This window comes from Oreochromis aureus, linkage group 8 (genome assembly GCF_013358895.1).
Source record: "Oreochromis aureus strain Israel breed Guangdong linkage group 8, ZZ_aureus, whole genome shotgun sequence".
Taxonomy (NCBI): Eukaryota; Metazoa; Chordata; class Actinopteri; order Cichliformes; family Cichlidae; genus Oreochromis; species Oreochromis aureus.
In genome coordinates this window covers 26,813,638-26,831,199 of record NC_052949.1, presented here as the reverse complement: position 1 = coordinate 26,831,199, position 17,562 = coordinate 26,813,638, and the positions used below count along the sequence as shown (strand labels likewise).

General features: G+C 40.5%; 1 protein-coding gene across 1 annotated transcript in view; it reads left to right on the top strand.

The window, feature by feature from the left end:
• The window catches only part of LOC116330885 (growth arrest-specific protein 7-like), a 58,242-nt gene that overhangs the window by 5,024 nt on the left and 35,656 nt on the right, over window positions 1–17,562 (top strand). Inside the window, exon 2 of the mRNA XM_031753343.2 lies at window positions 14,954–15,071. Within this exon, the coding sequence (XP_031609203.1) occupies window positions 14,954–15,071 (118 nt within the window). The remainder of the gene's footprint in view (window positions 1–14,953; window positions 15,072–17,562) is intronic.

Below are 17,562 nucleotides of genomic sequence, written 5' to 3'. Positions count from 1 at the left end.
CTTCAAAAAGCAAATATTCTGATATATGGCCCTATAGACGTATAAAACAAAAACAGATTTCCCTAACATTTGTTTTGTGAAGATGGGATACAACGCACATCATGTTGAGATATGCCAGGGTTTTGTAGGAAAGAAGAAATCACCTTGTTGGTGCAAAAATACTGGTTTATGGCCACCAGACTGTATTAGTTTTGGAGGCTTTTGTAGATTCAACCAAAGAAATGGGAACAAATCATGTCATTGCAACAGGCAGCGAGTAACAAAGTGTTTAAAGAGACAATTTTAAATTGGTTATGTTATGTGGTTCATTCATTGACTTAGGTGTTTCTATGCTTGATATATTCATAGGTCAGTGTAAGTGGCTTAACAAAAATCCAACAAACAACAGAAAAAATGGTCAGGCAATAGCCAGCGTCCAAAGAGGAGATCTTGAGAAAGCCTGGGGAACTATTGTTCAAGATCACTATAAAGAATTACAAGGAGGTCTGGCTGCTTGGAAGCAAAATATAAATTAATGGTGTGTGACTCAAGACTTTTGCACAATACTGTAGCTGCCAGGTGATGTCACAATAATAAAATCAGGACTTAACCGCTATAGAGGAGCCACTTGGCAAAGGGTTGGAGGTATCTGTTACCTTTCTAATGTAATGGCTGTAACTGCTCCTAAAAGTGCTTCCCACGTAGTTACTAGCAATTATTTGGCAGAATATGAGAAACAAAGTAATGCTGTCATGTTTTTTTTAAGAAACACTGATGACCTCCTCCCATAGTTATCTTGCAAAATCTATGATAAGATGTTATTTGATAAGGATGTAAAAATGCTGCTCCCAAAGATGTTGTGGCTAAAAACAATGGTATGACACATTACATCACTGTTTGGCTCCTTAATGTCCAGCTACTTAAGAGGAAATGAAAAGAGCAGGGCGTTAAAGAAGTGATTGACTTTTTTCTATTAGGAGTTTGTGCATGGTTCCTCGATGACATCACCACGTACAGTTTAGATGTGAGGACTTTTGTCAGCAAATGAATACCATCCTTCCGTCTTCTTGGAAGTTCCTTTCATTTGTTAGCACATTTCCATCTCTATTCTTAATCACCTCAACCCGCTGCACATCCTTTCCAGCTTGATCTCCCTGCCTAGCCAGTCAGTGCAAGTTCTTTTCCCCTTCCTTTCTGTCCGGCCTCTCACACACTTCAGTATAAGCCTTTTCTGCCTTTGCCACCACTCTTTGCAGTACCCTAGTCTCCCAGTACTCCTGTCTACTTCTTCAGCTCTCTGACTTTCCTACTTTGTTAACCTTTGTTAACCTCTTCTTTTGAATACTTTCCTGTATTTCCCCTTGTAGTCACCTTATCCACATTCCTCTCTCCAGAGGATACACCAAAAACCACCTTGGTAGTTTTCCTCACCATTTTGTCTGTCCTTTCACAGTCAACTGGCAACTCTTAACTAGCATCCAGAGTCTGTCTCCTGAACAGACTTCAACTTCCACATTTTAATCCTCACCTCTGCTTTCACTTGCTTCCTCTTTGTGATTCCCAAAGTCATCCTATAGGCTAGAATTCATTCTTACCTGCTACATTCTCTCCTGACACCATATTCACATATGAATTTACTTAATAATTGGGTTATGATGAACTGTGACAGGCTTTTTTTGCCAATTCACACACCGGTTGAATTTGTTTATGCAAATAACATGGCAGGTTAACTGATAATAGAATAATTTATAGTTGCAGCCCTGGCTTCAGCATAAACAGACAGAAATCAGGCCATGCTGAGGTGACCCTTCTAAAACGAGTTTAATTCATTGAATTGTTGACACAGTGAGTTACCAACTGGGCAGAGGGTACTTATATGCTCTCGTTACTCTGGGGCTATATATGACATTTCCATAACAAATCAGGACTCCCCAAGAAGTGTTACACTATCAACATGGGCACTTAACATGTAACTAAAGCCTTGCAGCGGGGGGTTGCCTGGGGCCATCTGGACAGAGACTCCCCACCCCCTCAATTCCTTCATATAGATAAAATATTTTTAGTGTAGGTTTCTCTGTAACTTATGGTTAAGCATGAGTTTTCTTCCATGGAAAATGATGTAATTCAAATTTTCCTAAATTTTAATATCAGTATATATTGTTTTTCCTCCAGCTGAAATGCTGGGTTATTAAGTCTTCATGTAGCCAGGGGAACTACTGTAAGCAATTTGGAACAAGCTGAAAATGGTGGAGAACCACTTTGTCTCCTTAATGCTTGTCCCAGTAGAGAGTCAGCTGTGTTTATTGTGAAACTGGAGCGCTGAGAGCAATTTAGGGGGCTTCTAGTAGAGGTTTTAGGACGGTGATTTAGCCTGGCATAATCCGTGGTGTGGAATGCCGGGGGTCAGACGACTGCTGGCGAGTCTTCAGCACACAGCCAGGTGTTTCCCCTGCGTGCTGGAAAAGTAACACCACCGCTCCTGTGCTGATGTCATTGTGAAATATAGTCACTTGTTGTCATGGAAAGCAGTTTGTGTGGAAATATCAGCTGGATAACTGTGAAGCACCCACCTTCACAATCACACCTTATCAATCACAATCTGTTGTTTGTTTTGACACTGAAGATGAGCTGTGTTGTTTTTATATATCTCCTTGAGAAATAATAACTCAGTGCATTGGAACAGACAAAGCAAAGTAGAATGCTAAATATACAGCTTTCATTTCTATTGTTTTGCTGTACTCACGTGCAGCTACTTTAAATTCTAGCATGAGACACATTAGCTCAGTTAAAGTGCAATTATAGTTACTTTCACTTAGGTCTAATTTTTCCAGCATACTAAAGGAATTCAGCCAAAATGTGTTGACACATTACTCCGTAAAAATGCGTAAATCTGTGTGCTGGGAAAACTCAAAATGAATGGACATATTAAACTGTTGTTTAAATCTGACTCTCACTCATGTGTGTACAGCTTCTTTGGGCTGAGCTGGGCTGAGGGTTGTGCTGTGAAGAGTATTTGCAAGCACACATTGTCTGAGCCACATGGAAGATGGATGGTGTTGGTAATAGTTTATATATCGAGTGTTTTTGATGCTGGGATTATAGACTTGTTTAGGCATGCAAATCATATGGTCATGTCAGGAAAGAAGGTGGACTCATGGGAACTCTTGGGATCTTTAAAATCTGTTACTGTGGACAAAGCAACCACCTGACCATTCTGAGTGTTGTACAACTCCATCTCCAGGCAGATGTTGCTAATAGGTATAACCATACCTCTAGAAACTTAATTAACTGTACTAAACCTTTAGCCATGTCCCTTTTTGTAAGCCACAACTTTCTATTTTCTGTGTTATGAGGTTATACTGCTAAATTAATAACATAAATCTAACTTCCTTCTTTACTATGAGATTGTAATCACTGGAAGGTGTGGGGGTGACTGCCAGCTTGTTAGTTTCTAAAAGGTGTTTCAAGGGGATGTTTTGTTCTGTGTTCAACAGTGTAATAATAAACATGATGTCTACCATTCAGGTCAGTGCTGAGACTCAAAGGCAATGCTTCTGTTACCTAAAGCCATAATCCTATTATTTTAGAGTGCATCCAAAGTTTACGGTCACGGCTGAGAGTTGGAAAATGTGTTGATGCAATGATAATCAGCTCCTTCTTCCACTCCTACTCTCTAGTGCAGGGTTGTCCAACTCCAGGCCTCGAAGGCCGGTGTGCTGCAGGTTTTAGATCTCACCCTGACTCAACACACCTGAATCAAATGATTAGCTCATTACCAGGCCTCTGGAGAACTTCAAGACATGTTGAGGAGGTAATTTAGCCATTTAAATCAGCTGTGTTGGATCAAGGACATCTAAAACCTGCAGGACACTGGCCCTCGAGGCCTGGAGTTTGACACCTCCTGCTCTAGTGGATCAACTGTTTCGAAGAAATCCACCGATTTTGTAGGTATTATGGATTTTGAGGTGGAGATCTTCACAGGACCAAAACAGTCTCTGAAATAACACAAATCCACTGTAAATAGATTTATGGATCCCAAGCACCGCAAGACCCAACCCGAGTAGACCAGAGAATAAGAGAATTTATCCAAAATTATGCTGACCTAGAAACCCAACCCAAACTCTGCTGCCATTTAGGTATTGAAGATGTTGAGACAACCGAATTAAACTAACTAGAATTTGGTCAATTTGGAATTGGGTAAGATGGAAACAAGTCAGTTCAGGTGGGAAACACCAGATAAATTATAACGTCTATAACGAAGTCTATCAGTAGGTAATTCCCAACATGACACACGCAGTCTTAACCAGGAGGATTAGATGGAAACCTGTACTAACTGGAACACTTATGACTCTTTTCCACTAGCACCTAGTGGGCTTGACTTTGCTCTGCTCTACTCTACTCAGTTTCAGTCGTTTTCCATTTCAGTTGAGCACCACCTCACTGTGGGTGGGGTCGTTATAGCAAGGCGCCCCAAAAGTCCCGTGATGTCTTTTGCATGTGGCACAAACACAGCACGATAATGGAGGCGATGTCTTGATACGTGCTCAATCATCCAGGTAAGGAAATCCTAAAAAGTTTATTCCCTTCATCTGAACATAGAGTTTCAAAACACAACGTCCAGATGATCAGAATCAACTTTTTGGGAATGGACACGAAGGTATAACTGCTATAGATGTAGGTCTATGTTGTGTCAGACTCTAGGTAAAAGACGAGAGCCAGAGACTACAGTGTTGGTTTGTGTTCAGCCATTTCCTTCATTGGTTTGATTCTTGTGAAGAACTCACTCTCATGACTCATCCAGTGTCATGACTCCCTGGCCAATCAGTGGCATGCAGTCTGTTGGCACTGCATTTGCGGCTCAACGTAGCTCAAGGTTGAGCATGTAGTAAAAAGAATCTAGTATCAGGTACTGCCACCTAATCGTAACCCTAAAAACCGAGTAGAGTAGACTCGAGTTGAGTGGACTAGGTAGTTTTAGGATGGCACAGTAAAGACTAACGCCTCATTTCCACTAGCGCCAACTATCAGCTGGTCACGGCAAGAACTGTCGAGAGCTCAGTGAGTTTAGTACTCAAGTGGAAATTGGAATAGAGGCTTGAGATCCTACCACATCCGATCTTGAGATAAGCAGGCTCGTGCAGATAAGCTCTACACACTGGTGAGCACGCTCCTCCACATGCAGAGCATAGCATAGTAGGACATTATTTGTACGGGTGAAGTAGAAAAGTCACAGGGCATGTGAAATTCACATAAACTTGTAGAGGGCAAGATGTAACAGAACAGGCTTTGTTTGTTGTAGTGAAACACACTCTCACACACACACACATATATATATATGCATGTGCTCAACGATGAGGCAGTGGACAGACAATGACAGTTTGTGGGAGCATATGCACAATATCTCTATGTGACTGAGTGCATGTTTAAACAGGCATGTGAATCCCTCCTCCTCCCCGAGTGTCTGATGTGTCTCTGCATCTGGGAATGTGGCTTTGCTTTAGGCTCCCACATCTGCCCAAACCAAAACAATGTCTCCCAAATAAAGATATGGTCCACAGACCCTGTCACTCTGTTTCCCTCTTCCCAGTCTCACTTGCACCCCCCTTCAAGAACTGTTTAATTCTTTCACTGCACCACCCCTCCTACATTCACTTTCGCTGTGTCTTGACACTTTTTTCTCCTTAGGTCTAGTAGGCGGCGGCCCAACACGCATGTGAGAAATTTCTCCCCCACTGGCCGAGCCCAGAGGGTGAGGAGGTCAGTGGTACAGTCTCCTCTGAGGCCCATTCATAACACAGGCGATAAGATATGTTTTCAGTGGTTCGCATGTGAGTCTTTAAGATTTTGTTTCACATCAGTTTTTGCCAGTTCCCAGTATAACTTTCATCTTTACTGTTTCTTTCTCTTTTTCCCAAAAGTGTTTAGTTTGTATTAGTTTCAGTCTTGCTTTGTTTTATGGATGTTATTTGTCAGGGAAAGAATATCATATTTGTGACAGTTTCACATTTTGTGACAACACCTGGCTGGATCATCATCAGATCATTTGGTCCCGGGTGAAGGTGTTGATTGGGCATCTGTTGTTCTTTTCACACAGACATTAGTGTCAGCATTTCGTGTGTGAACCCGGGATGTGCAGACATGACAGTGTCGCCCTAGAAAGGGAAGGTGGAGGTATTTATGAGTGAATAATAGGAAACAGACACTTCCACTTGCTGTTACACCTTTGTTCCCATGCCTCTCTGACATGTAGCGTTAGGAGATGGAGTGAGCAGGGAAACAAGATCGCGAAGCTGCTGCATGACTCGCTGCGATTCTGCAGAAACTCCAGACCAGAGATGGCCCCCACTCTCTACATCTTAGAGTTTGTGTCTGTGGCTTGTGCTCACTGGTGGCTGTTTACGACTCTGCTCCAGTATGTGTACAGATGGAATTTGTTTGGTTTCTCCTCAAGACGTGCTCGACTGCATACAGCAGGAAACGACTGAACTCTGATGCAAACTACAGGCTGCATTTTATTTTGTCTTTGAAGGTCTAATTAGAGTAAGGATCAGGATTCTTGTAACTTTGTTATTATCTTTGGTAATAACTGAAGCAGACATGTACCAACCTAACCAAGAGATTACAAGCAGGGATGAATTAATACTTAACCCTCTGTGGTATAAATCATCATAGGTGGTAACCTTAACCCTAATCCTAAAAAAATACAAACAAGACAGCACAAGCAAGAATAGCCCACAAACGTTGTTTGTGATACATAGGCAACAATAAATTGGCAACAGTCTGCTGAGCTGTCCGTAGGCTGTGCTTAGAACCACCACAGAAGCCTATGGGATCAATCTAATCATACTTACGGTTGGTTTTGTCTTAAAGGACTGATATTCTGCTAACTCCATATTTCTGATGTTTGCACCTTACTAGTCAACTAGCTTTTCTTGATTCACAGATCAAGATAAACCTTATTTGCCTCACACTGGGCCTCAGTGCAGCCTCTCCGTTTACTGTCTATCTGAAACGGCTCTCTTTCCTCTCCCTTTAAGCCAGCTTTCTTCTGATTGGCTGCGCCTCACAAACAGGAGGGTTGAACAGAAAATGGGCAGCGCTTACATTCTCACATTGTGTGTCCATATAATGGATATCCACTCCCACTGACATCATAAAGAGCCAGGAGTAGAAGGGGAGATCTTATTTCTTCCTGCCGTTGTAGTCTTGTCACAGACATGCAGAGCAGACTATACACTCTACGTGTTCCGTGACTTGATGTAGAAGTATGATTTAACATGGAAAAAACCACAAATTTGCTTCACCGACCAACCTGGCAGCACCAACAGCATTCCATTCCTGCTTTACCATTGACTTAGAGGGGTGTATAGAAGAGCTACAGCACGTGGAATAGAAATCATTTGTTAGAAATACCCATAATTCTTCGTATCGAGTCAATACAGCTGACCTGTTGTTGCCCGCACTTGTTGCTGCAAATCCACATGTTGTTGTGAGGGCCAGTACCTCCTGAAATTACAGCACCGACTCTGTGGTGCAATTTACAAAAACAAACAAACAAAAACAAATATTGAAATTTGTATTGGCTGTCCTGTCGTCGGCCGTAGCGCCTAATCTGCCTCCTCAGTCTGTGTCACGTGTCACTCTGCATTGAGTCATGCTTACCTTTGCAAAAGGGTTTCTTAAATCACAGGCAGAGAACTACAACAGCGAGCTTTGGAAAACAGGAACAACTTTAAACAGCAACGTTTGTAAAATCTTCTGCAAAGCTGATTTCAGATGATGTATTCAGGTCATATGTTATTAAAAAATATTAATTTTCAGTTTCAATTTCATCAACTTTCCTTAATCTTCAACTCATCTATTTTCTTCTTTTTCGTTCTTTCATTTTGTGGCTACGAATGCAGAATTTACACAAAAGCCAATTCATTTTGTTTGTTACTGAGACTAAATCACACTCACTTTTGTGAGTGCTGGTAGTGTCTCCACAGTGGGCACAAAACAGGTGCTGTACCTTCACAGAGTGTGGTTAGCAAGCTTGTTCTGTGTGGACCTTTTACAAGTTCTGTTTCACTAAACTGTAGTTGGTTTAAAACACTATCTTATGTAGGAGGTCTTCCAGATGAAGGGAATCTAAGTAAAAGTATGTGGGAAGAGGGTGTAAGGGATTGGAATTCAGCCTATATATAGCACCAGTTGTCCACTTGCCCACTTGCCAGATCATCTTTGAAATTACAGTAGTCAAGCTTTTCTCTCATGTTCCTCTAATCCAACCACATGTGATGCTTTTCACTGTTTCATAGCCTTTGCGTTTTGCCTGCTCCTTGCCTGGTTTGCCTACCTGTGCATGACCACTGCTCGTTTAGGAATGAAAAATATGGATTTTGGATTTTTTCCTGGTTTCCTGTGTTTCAGTCCTCTCTTGCTGTAGTTTAGAGTTTCTGCCTTCAGGCTAAAAACAAATCTCTGGAAGGCTTGTAGCTAGCTTGTGACAGACAGCTTGGAAAAAAAGGTTTTTAAATATAGTGTTCTTGGAGCATAATTCCCCCTCTTTGCCCTTATTTTCTTTACTGGTGCATTTATGTTTTCTTCTGTGGATGTGGAGCTGGAATCTATACATTTAGCATAAGATTGATTGGATGATTCAGCAGTAAAATTATGTTCAGTGACATTTTTTCCACTGTTCAGTGTATCTATTAACTCCACTGTTCCATGTTTAATAAGATCCATTTGGTATTATTAGCTGAAATCCCTGGATTGTCTTTGATTGTGCAAGGCTGTTTTTGGTGCTAAAACATTTGTGGTTGGATTAAAGAAAGAAAGAAAAAAAAAAAAAAAAAAGGCAAATGTTCATGACAGATCTGTGATTTTGCATGAACTCTCATGGGTTCATTGAAAATCGGAGCTGTCTGCTACATTCTTATTTTCTGATTCACAAGATAAAGGGTACTTAAGGTTTAGATTAGAAGAGCAAGGATTTCTGTAACCGATGGTCTGATCCCCACTGAGTCACGACATCATGGAGTCAGTCTGGGGTTACTGGAAGAGTCAGAGCATACTCTCTTCTGATATTGAGTTGTTTATAGGCTTTCTACTATTTGTTATATAATTGTTGAAAACATTTTACTTTTATTAGGGTCAAACCTTTGCGTGGAGGTACTTGACATAAATCTGGGGACACTGAGCTGTGTAAAACTGTGTCAAGGGGCTTTTTTAAATACATGACCCCTGGTTCTGTAGTGTAGGCTCATGAATTACAGCTTACATATGAAATATGAATACTTGAAATTATCTCTGTTTCTGGATTCATCCTGCTGAAAGACAAACAGCTGCTCTGACAAAGCCTCCTCTCAGACGTCCATGTGCTTCCACAGGGATCACTAGAGGTCAGCGATGCAAGATCAAAAAAACAAACTCTTTTTTTTTCACACATCCTGTCACGAATCGGGAGAGACTGAGTCACTCGGACATGTTTGATGACAGCTAAGCAGCAGTCCTGTCCAGTAATCTGTTGAAACTATGGATCAGCAAGGCTGCATGTCGGTCCTCCTCCACACAGCCAGTGTGTGGGTGACCAGCATTTCTCAAACCGTGTGATCCCAGCGAGTGACAGTTGCATCTGATGATTCACCTTTGACGGACAGTCTGATGTCTGTGTTGTCGGGATGCTAACCTGCCGAAAGCTTACAGATGGATTTGTCACTCAGACTGTTGCTCAACGATGGAAACTGCTCACAATCTGAAAAGATCATGTCTGATGTCAGTGGAAGGTTATTCTGCATTTTCAAGTTGCTCAAGTCAGCAAATAATTTTGACATCTTAGGGTTTTTTTAAAATAGCATAGAAGTTGAAGTATACCTCATTTTTTCAAAAGTTAGATCATGAACAGAGTCTGAACTTCCTTTATAATGTTTCTAATATTCCCTTTAGTTCTCAGCTGAGACTGTTAAAGGGTGAAGGGCTAACTACCTAGTTTACTAGGCTGTTTTTCTCTCACTGACCTCAGTGTGAGACAGCTATTTATTTAAAGGCATTTTCCAAGGGAATTTAACAAATTATTCTTGGTTTTCCAGGCAGGAAGCCAGTGTCCCTGAAATAGAGAGACCATGAGGTATTTTGTTTTCCATAATAAGAGATGCTGCCTGTGTTTGGGGATTTGTGGGAAATGTCTGTAATCGGGGGGAGAAAATGCTGGGATCTGCTTATGATAGCAGCGTGATCAGGGAAGCATTCGTGGCTTCGCTTGGAAAAGATAAGATTAAAAAAATCAAAATTTCAAATAATAAAATTTAACAGTTGTGGAAAATATGAGGGTTCCATAGTTCATTGTAACACAGCTGCAATCACAATTTCATGTTTCACTCTTTGTACATTTAAGCGCATTAAACTTTAGATTTATGACGATAATTCAGAATTTCTACTCATATTTTAATAACAAAACAATTTAGGCCTCTCAAGAACAGCACAACAAGTGGTAGACTAAGCTAAACTGCCCTTTTCTGTTTTATTGGTTTTATAAATACAGTCACACATTCAACAGACAAAACCTTCTTTGGGAGACTATTATAGTGACTAACTTTACTAGTTGCTAACTAGTTGCTAACTTTATCTGACAGCCACTCGGTGCTCGACAGACAGAGTGGAGTGGGTGTATTGGTTGTTTGGTTTGTTTTTCTGAACAAACACTTTCTGGTCCAAAAAGACCAGCTAAAAGTTGCTACAGAACTGGGTAAAAAAATCTTATAGCTAGGAAAAAGAAATGCTCTAATAGCTGTATTAGCAAAAGACCTCAAACTCACTATAGGGCAACTTCAGTTGGAATTCAGCTGCAGTTTATCAACTAGAACTTCAACATCAATTTTAAAAATGCAGCATAACTCTATGGCTTTGAAGCCTTGATGGAAGAAATGTGGACAAAGTCTAGTTGATAGTCCCAGTCTGTTGTAGCTGAAAGCTGTCAGATCAAATCACTGTAGTGTATGATATGTAAACATTTTGAGTCATCAGATCCAGTCGCTGCCAGTTTTATCAGTTGTATGTTAGTCAAGGTAAATAAACAAGTTTATCAGAAGTTGGTTTCATTTTACAAACTCTAGGATCTACAGACATCAACCGTATACTCGCAGGTATGTTTGCAACTGATGCCAGTTTAGTACAAGAACACACAAGGTTGTCATAATAGGATCTGCTAGGTTGTCTAGAACTGGGATCCTCAGAGATACTGGAGTTAGGTTTTTCAACTTTAGTTCGTAGCAGAGACTGATCAGATTCCTGCTTTTCTGTTGAGTATGTTCTCTTCTTTCATTAACCAATGCTCTTTCCCAGATGAATGCAGAGTTTATGCAGACTTCCCAAAAACTGCTAATAGTTATTTCTCAACTTTGAGATAAGTGATCATCTTGGAAGACCACGTGTGTTTGGTGTTTTGAACCTTTAGAAACTAATCTTGGTGTGTATTATATTGTGCGTCTGCAGAATGTGCTTGTGCATGTTTTCTACTATGGAGCTCAGACTTCCAGAGCTCAGATTATCAGATTTTCCTTTGTAAGTTGTATGCTCCGCCTGGACGGCCAAAGTCTTAAGACTTGTGTAAGTTGGTAAAAACTTGTTGTTCTGTTTAAGGTGTGTTCCAAGCTTAAGAAGAATACCATACCCCTCTCTTTATTTCCATGTTTTCTGTCCTCTATCGTGATTGTACACAGTTGAAACGATAGCCTGGAAAAGATGGAACATAATTCAAAAAAGGCAAACATGGTATTCATAACTTCAACCTGATAGTGACATTTTAATGAAACTACAATTCACTCGTTTAGTTCATTGCTCGAACTAATATTTCTCTTATCTTGAAGATTCTCTAATGACATCTGAAATGAGTAATACGCGTTCAATTAGAGGTTTATCTTTTAAACTGGGGTCTGCAGAGCCTGCAGAGTGCTGAAACGATTATAGTGGTTGCTCATCAGTCATCACAGGCCCTGATGAGTCCTTGAATTCTCTACCAGGGGCAATTCTGGCAAGCCATGAGTGTGGAGCCAAAGGCAGTCTGGGGCTTAGAAGGTTAACCATCTGGAATGGTGCATTATTTAAAGTTGCATATGCCTAGGCAAGCTGGCTCTCAGACTCTTAATATTTCCCACTGCCAAGGTGTTCCCATTCTCTCATTCACATCTGATTTTTATTTTTTTCTGCAGCACGACAGGGCTGTCAGATCTGTCACAAACTTCTGTCAGAAAGGAGAGTTTTAACTTGCGCTCTTGTGGCTCGGTCAAAACTTTGCTCACTTATGAAATTTGTTGATGTTTGAAGAGACTGAAATTTAACACAAGACTCAGAGACTCTTTTTTTTTAAATTGTCATGCTAAAAATGAACTAAAATGTCTCCGTGGCCAAGAGTTTTTGCATATTATATGTCCTTCTCAGCTCAAGCAGCCCACTCCCATCTGTCTTTGCCTGCTACTAAGAGCCATATCTGCTCAGCTCCGAGAACAACAATACTGGTCTAACATTTCACTGATAATGAACATGTGACCTAACAACAGAAAGACGCCAACAGGAAAGCAGCCAGGAAATGCAGAGAAAACTCCAAGGGTATTTTATTAGTGTAGTACATGAGATCTGTTAACCTGGAAGATCTTTAAGCTTTGGAGATGTATCGATGGTATGTAAATGAAGTCCTCTGTTAAAAAACAACCAGAATCTTGTTCCGATTGATGCTGTAAGGTCAAACTTGGAGGGCAAACATTCCTGGATCCCCAACCCCCGGGCCACGGATCGTTACCGGTCCGTGAGTCGTCTGGTACCGGGCCGGGAGAGTTGAGGCTGTGAAATTTATGGTTTTCAGGGTTTTTATCGCTTTTTATCGTTATTTTTTTTATCATTTTTATAGGTAACTCAGTTTCCCTGGGTCTTTTCCCGTGTGAGACGTCTGATGTGGTATTAAGGTTTTATGGAGCATTTCTAAAATAATAATCTGGCAAATGGCTTTCATGATGTTAAACATGGTCACTTCTTGCTCTAAAAACCAACACGGTAAATGCAGAAAGATCCTAAATGGCACTCAAAAGAATCCCGAATCGAAAGCTATGTTCTATCTGCTAATTTCCTCCTTTTCTTGGATAAGTTACTAGGTCTCACTAGACAGGAACTTTCACTAAAACATGATTAACATCTAGACAGCCGGGCCCAAAGGCAGATTTACTGTGTCACAAAGACCAAATAACAATGCAAGATGATAGGAGCCCTAAGCTGGCTCCTGTATTGCTGCTACGTCAGCTTCTATACAAGACATCGGGTCTTGCTTACACCCTTGGCTTGGTCTCGTCTTGTTTTCACAATTCTACTCTGAAACTGTGAAAACGAATTTGCAAAAGCACATGTTTGACTGAGAGACGTGCGAAGTAAATGAAGGCCGTCTTCCCTCTGCAGGCACAATCACACACTGTAGCACTAAGCTCTGCTGTAGCTGTATCTGTGGTTTGACTGTCATGTTGTTTCTTACACTCTTTCCATTTCTTTTTCAGTGCACAAACCACGCTATTCTCTGTCACTGCTGCAACTGGAAATAGCTCTGATTTTCTTTTGTAGCATGCCGTTTATCCATCGTTACTTCTCCGCGACCACTTTTCATTTCTGTAAGAAATTACCAGACGATTTTTCAAAGACACATGAAGGACAAATATAAAAGTGACCACCGAGACCATCAAAGAGAAAACTTAGCTGAGATGCTGTCGGAGAGTGTGTAATTACACACAGTCGTAAGTCTCCAGAGGTTGACATGTGTTCATGCTCTCGAGCCACAGAGGTCTGGGTTTTATCCTTTGCTTCTTTCACTGAGGGCAGCAGTTACATGTAATGGATTCATTCTCCAGGGACAGTTTGGGCTTAAATAGTTACTGACTAGCAATTGATTACCCCTAAATGGGTAATGAGATGGTTTCCATTAAGAAATGTGTTGTCTGTCCTCATCCCAGGTGCCTCTAATGGTAATGAAGTGCATTCCTGTTTCCTGGATTCCAAACTCGTACCCAGAGTGGCCTTTCAGGATAGTTAGTTTCACTCATTACTGGTTTCCCCAGTGCTTCCTGTTATCATTCTCTCGCATAACAACACTTGAACTGACCCAGAACCTACTAGTTTGTTTAGATACAAACAGCATCTGAGTTTCACAGTGATTTAATACTTAAAAATGCATCATTTGAAGACCAAGATCAGGACTTGTAAATCTCTAGCAAATACAATTGGTCTTATAGTTTAAAAGGCTAAGTAATACCACCCTCCATGCCTAAATGCATAATGTTTCTCCTTCTCGTTAAGCCTGATTATAAATTGAAGGGTTTAGAGTCAGTATTCAGAGATGGAGTTCACTGTGCGGTTTGTAAGTGCTCCAAATCCTTATCCTTCAAAGACATATCCATTTACCTCCAGTGATTGGCTCAAATATCTTCGCAGTTTGTAAAACGAACCTCTTTATGCCAGACTTTCTGTTGAGGAATAGAGCTGGAATTTCATTTGGCTCTCCCGGGTCTCCAGACAGCATCCCCACAATGTGTTACAATAGTCTCAGCCCTTTGTTTTTCTGCTAATCAGTAGCAGATGTGCGCAGTTTGGCTACATGTTCTCTCTCTCTCGGTCGTGTTCTTCAGCTGTCGGCTGTGTGTGCTCATGTGCTGACTCTGGAGCTCTGGAGCTTTCCGTCCAACCTCAGGGCCATGCCAGTTTCTTGTTCTCTGTGTGGCAGCGGCAGCAATTCCGCCTGCTCCGCTATGATGTCATTGATAGTTGCGAAATGCTTGAGGAAATGAGAACCTCATTGAACCCAGGCTGTACATTTCTTCTGCACCAGTAGTATAGCCTAATCTTGTTTTTAACTCCAAACTTTAGGTCAGCAAATAGGAAAAATAGTGAGTAAACATCATTTTTATCTTGGATCTAAAACTTTTCATCATTACTGACATTTATTATTTTTCTGTTTTGATAGAGGACAGCATCTCTGAGTCAGATTCCTGTCGAGGATCTCAAAGATCCCTTGCCTCCTCACTGGAAATGCTATATGTCTCCACAAGGGCGGCGATACTATGTCAACACCACAAACAACGGTAAGCGAAAATATAATGTGGATTTTTTAGACCTGCTGTGACTGCTGTGAGAAGAAGCTGGAGCCAGAATATCACTAGCCCAGCTTTTTGTGGCTCGCTTTCCTATTCAAGCCTAAGGGCCCTCTTCAGTTTTTGTTTTTGGGCCCAGAGGTCACTACTTAAATGGTAAATGGAGTGGTACTGATGTAATGCTTTTCTAGTTTATGTGTACACTCAAAACTCTTTCTTACTACAAGCCTCATTCACCCATTCACACAGGCCTCAGCGCTTTTTAACCTAACACTTACACTGCGATGGATGTATTGGGGAAAGTCAGAGTTCACTGTCTTGCCCAAGGATAATTTGGCATGCAGATGTGAGGTGCTATAATCGAATCACTGACCTTACGATTGGTAGACAACTAGCTCTGTCACCTAGTTTGTTGTTTTTTGTTAACCTAAGGCCAGATTTACTAAACAGGGCAAAATAGAAAATGAAATAGCACTCACAGGTGTGGTTAGTTTTACAGGCGACTTATAAAAATAGAGCTGATTTGTCAGTTAAATTTAATAACAAACACAGAATAAGTCACAGTTTTTTCAGCGATAACTATTGACACTATTAACAGTAAATCGCATATCACAAATGTCAGTAAATCAGTTTGTGTGCTTGATCTTGTCATGAGGTTTCATTATTAGCTTTAGCACGCTATGGAGTCAAGCTCAGCAGTTTCGCTGAGCTGTGTTTCATTCCACATTAGCTAAAAAAATCATCAGATACAGCTATGTAAGGCTAGTGACCTTCCAAAACAGAGAAATGGAGACCTGAGTGAAGTAGTTTTCAGCTGTTATTAGTTATTGTTATTAGCTTCAGAATCTAGCTAGCTGGTGCCCACTGCCTACATGCTAAGCTAGGCTAATCAGCTCCTGACTTGAGAACCATACTTGGCACAGAGTGTTGCTAGGACCAAACACGCTACCTTTTGATCAAAACTCTTTACTTCTGAGTTATATTCTTAAACCACATTCAAAGGGCATCACACTAGAACATTTATGACACGGTCTCCTTCCTTCTCTAGAAAAAAAAAGTGCCAACCACACACTTCCTTCCAGTTACACAGTGAACGTCAAACCAGAGCTTCAGTTTTCACTTTGTATACTACACATGATAGTCAATATTAAAAGTATGCTGAATTAACTATTAGCAGTTCCCTTTTGGAATTTACCCCAGAATGTAATAACAGCTGTAACCATGCGTTCTGATACTAGTTACCCTTAAGGGCAAATTCTGTAGTTCCAATAATCATTATGTTTTGGTCATCAGTGTGTAAATGTAATGGAGCAATACCTCAGAGAAGTATTGGTATTTTTTGCAAAACCCACTAAATCAGTTTATTGAGAAATTAGAACTCAGGCTTTTGTAGGTTCGCCTGGGTTTATGAGTTGGTTTATTTCTGCACATTTTTTTCTTTAGCTGTCATTATTAATTTTTGCACTCTAACGCTTGTGCTGTCTGTTGGGGTTTCTTTATTAATACTTATTTCTAAAAGACATGCTTATAAACATTCATTTCCCATTTGTCACATTGAAGTAAAAGATTTCCTGCTTTGCTCTCAGACCGCTCTTTGAATTCTCGATAATATGTTTTCTTTCATGAAACAGAAAGCTAGCGGAGCTCTATTTTGATCTTTAAAATGATACCTGCGTGATTTAATGTGACTGTAATCTGGCTGAATGTTCACTCAGTGTCTGTTGTAGTCATGGTACCAGAGAGAGACGCCGTCCATCAGGGCCTGTAAGGACAGACCCTGCTGATAGTGCCTTGTTTCTGTCAACACAATCACCTCTCAGTGTCTCCCTGATTAGACACACACACTCACACACTGGCACAGAGACAGCTTAATACTATCCCAGAGTGAAGTCGCTATAAAACTTGACTGATGACACTAATATCTTACAACTATCATGTGCCTTTGAGTTAAATAATAAAGGTAAGAGTGGTTTATACATGCAACTGTCACACAAGCACAACAGTGCACATGGACAAACCTGTGTGCAAACCATGCATACAAAAGTCTATGCACAAATCAAAGGGTCATCAATTTTTTCATCCCTGCATTGATTCATTTATTTGTAATAATGCTAATGTTATTATTATTATTATTATTATCATTATTATTATTATTATTATTATTTTTATTGTTATAATTGTTGTGGTTGTTGTTATTCTTATTAGTATTACTAGCATCCTTTACCTTCAGGTGAAAATCAACAAAATCAAGAAGTCAGTAAATGTAAACAATCCTCATTTCCTCCTACTAAGGCAAAATAAAAACAATTTATATTCAGTAAATTTTTCTGTCACTCAACCTGAAGACAGTTTGGCAGGGGCTCTCGTTTCCTGCGCTGCGTTCAGACAGAGAGCTGGCTCTCAGGCTTGGAGATTGGACCAAACGCTCACTTTTCAGTGTGAATTCCTACCAAAACACATAACCACTTGTCAGTAATAAGAC